A 2,821-nucleotide genomic window follows, 5' to 3' on the forward strand; every position below is an offset into this window, starting at 1 on the left:
TTTACGCCGTTTTCGCCTTTTCTCACTTTTTCACATCGTAGTTCGTTTGTTTTCAATGCCGCCGATTGTGGTTTGGTTCGGTCCATAGCATTCGTAATAGCCTTTTGCTTTTTCGTTTCTCCGTTAGTGCTTTATTCGCTAAGTTTAAGTGTATTTCTTTTGAAACCCGTGGATATGCGGTTTGTACGCAAATTCGATTCATACCAAATGTTCACGAACTGTCAGTCGGTCTAGGTTAGTCATATCGGTTAACGTAAACACAATTTTGTGGTTTGATTGAAATAAATATATTATTCAAACATAGGTACATGATAATAATAATGGTTCATATCATTCAGTGGCGCCGAAGTACAAAATTAAATGTATGGCAAGGATCAGCGACAACCACCCACCCCACCCCACACCAGCATCACAAAACCCACTAAGAAAATTTGAAACCTGTCACAAACAATTTGCCACCCACTCTTATTTTTTTCTTTTATTTTTGATTAGATTTCTCTTCTTTTTTCAGTACGTTTGTAATAATATTAAAATTATGTTAATTACCTGCAACGATAATACAAAATACAAAAATATAAACAAAATGCAACCATTTATATTTTATTATTATAATATATATATATTGTATACAATATTAATAATGATTATGTCCTTTCATAACAGTATTATAAATAGGTATTAAATATATACTAATAAATCTATTATCTAATAAATCAAACATTTAGTTAGAACACTACTTTTAGCTGCAAATAACAAAATTACATTTTCATTATTAATAATTATATCTTGCTCACATGATATTTTCATTAAACTCTCGAGACGATCTTGTGACATAGTTGTTCTTAACTTCGTTTTTATGAGTTTTAATTTAGAAAATGTTCGCTCTACGCTACAGCTTGTTACAGGTAATGTTATAGATAATTTTAAAACTAAGTATAAATTTGGAAAAATATTAGCCAATTTAGCCAAACAAAATAACTTAAATAATTCCCTTGTACTAGCTATGTTATGACTAATAATTTTTACAGAATCTTCTTCCATACTATCGTAACCATATGCGTTTAACTCTAGCGATTCTTCATAATCAACTATTACATTTTTGTTGAGATACTTAGGAAGTACAATACTGTTTTCTATTTCTGTAAAATTTTTACAAAATTCAATATATTCTGTCAATAATGCGTTTTTATCGATTTGTGTATACATGGTACACAAAGCTTCAAAGGCATCACAAGGTACTATGTGTGGATTATTTTGAACTTCTCGAATACGTCTAGATGAAAGAAGGGATAAGTCTTTTAAGGGCCCTATATTAGTGCTTTCAAAACGTCCAATTAGCTCTGCTAAAAGAATATCCACTACGACATTGTATGTATCAATTTTAAATTTTTTCATAGGACATGGTATAATTTCATCCCGACAAAGTTCACCTGAAATTAATATTACATTTTATAATTTAGAACAAACATACTTCTTTAATAAATATAAAATAATTTATATTTATTTTAAAAATAATACACACCTGATTTTTTTGGAACACGTTTCGGTCGGCTAGATACAAGAGGTAAAAAGTCAACAACACTATTTTCAGCAAACTCATCAGCCATTTTTAGTATTCTTTTAAATGAACTATCATTTCTAAGTTCTTTGACTTGGTTAATCACATTATTTAAAATATTTGTGGCCATAAGCATATCCATATCTTGTGATTGCAATTGGCGGGTGACAGGTTCAAGTATATCAAATATAGTTTTGAATACTAATGATGTTAGAAGAAAACGTTGGGATGTAAGGTATGATATCAAACCACTACAATTTGCACCAACTACTACATCAGCAGATCCTTCAGAATCTTTAATTTGGTTTAATGTTTTTAAAACTGCATTGTGGAATTTCAAAACTACATTTAATGCTGCCGAATGAGAACTCCACCGAGTTGTGCTTACTCTCTTAACTGCATGCAATGGATTTTTTTACCTTCTATAATACCACATTCAATTTGAATTTCTCTGAAAATCGCTGCTCTTTTTTTGAACACCAAAGAAAAACATAAAGAGTTTCTAAATTTCCAAATAAATCAACTGCGTTGGAGTTACATGATACTGCTTGTTTTACTACCAATGCCAAGCGATGGGAATGACACCAAACAAATAATGCTTGTGGGCTTTCTGCTTTAATATGAGCTTGGAGGCCTTTATAGTTACTACGCATATTGCTAGCTCCATCATATGACTGACCAACCAACTCTTCTTTCCAATTCAAATTTTCAGCTTCCATTACGTTTATAAAAATATCATATAAATTTTTTCCAGATGTAACTGGTGATTCCTTAACTGCTAATAGTCTTTCATGAACATCACCAGTAACTTCATCAGCATATCTAAAAAACATAAATTAAACAAAACACTAATAAACAACATAACTGATATAAGTTATAATAATTGTATTTATTTACCGTATTATAAATGATATTTGTTCCTTACGAGACGAATCAAATGTAGTATCAATTGATATGCTAAACATTCTTACAGCTTTAATATATGATCGTACTTGAAATGAAATATCTTCGGCAATAGCTTCAATCAACTGATTTTGTCTTTGCCATGAAACAAAAGATGTTTCGTGTTTTCCATTTTGTTGAATACGGTTTATGTGTTCCGCTAATGGCCCTGAATTTTTAGACATTAGCATAACTAAGTCCTTAAAATTACCTCGGGAATTGGAAGACCAATCCTCAAAATGCCCGCGAAATGCAAGATTATGACGTCCCATGTATATAACAATGTCTATAAGCTCTAATAAAACATGTCTATTCATTGCT

The 2,821-nt window shown here is 30.7% G+C and overlaps 2 protein-coding genes across 2 annotated transcripts; both read right to left on the reverse strand.

Annotated features, from left to right (window-relative positions):
• Positions 1-671: 671 nt before the first annotated feature.
• Positions 672-2,026, reverse strand: LOC100571974. The gene is made up of 2 exons (XM_016809488.2): positions 1,523-2,026; positions 672-1,430 (listed from the first exon to the last, which is right to left on the reverse strand). Exons 1-2 carry the CDS (start codon positions 1,698-1,700, stop codon positions 706-708), a joined length of 903 nt encoding a protein of 300 aa, XP_016664977.1. The 5' UTR covers positions 1,701-2,026; the 3' UTR covers positions 672-705.
• LOC107882180 (zinc finger MYM-type protein 1-like) lies at positions 1,981-2,808 on the reverse strand. The gene is made up of 2 exons (XM_016809489.2): positions 2,456-2,808; positions 1,981-2,380 (listed from the first exon to the last, which is right to left on the reverse strand). The coding sequence occupies exons 1-2, from the start codon at positions 2,770-2,772 to the stop codon at positions 1,981-1,983; spliced, it is 717 nt and encodes a 238-aa protein (XP_016664978.1). The 5' UTR covers positions 2,773-2,808.
• Positions 2,809-2,821: the final 13 nt, after the last annotated feature.

This window comes from Acyrthosiphon pisum, unplaced genomic scaffold (genome assembly GCF_005508785.2).
Source record: "Acyrthosiphon pisum isolate AL4f unplaced genomic scaffold, pea_aphid_22Mar2018_4r6ur Scaffold_14611;HRSCAF=15259, whole genome shotgun sequence".
Classification (NCBI taxonomy): Eukaryota; Metazoa; Arthropoda; class Insecta; order Hemiptera; family Aphididae; genus Acyrthosiphon; species Acyrthosiphon pisum.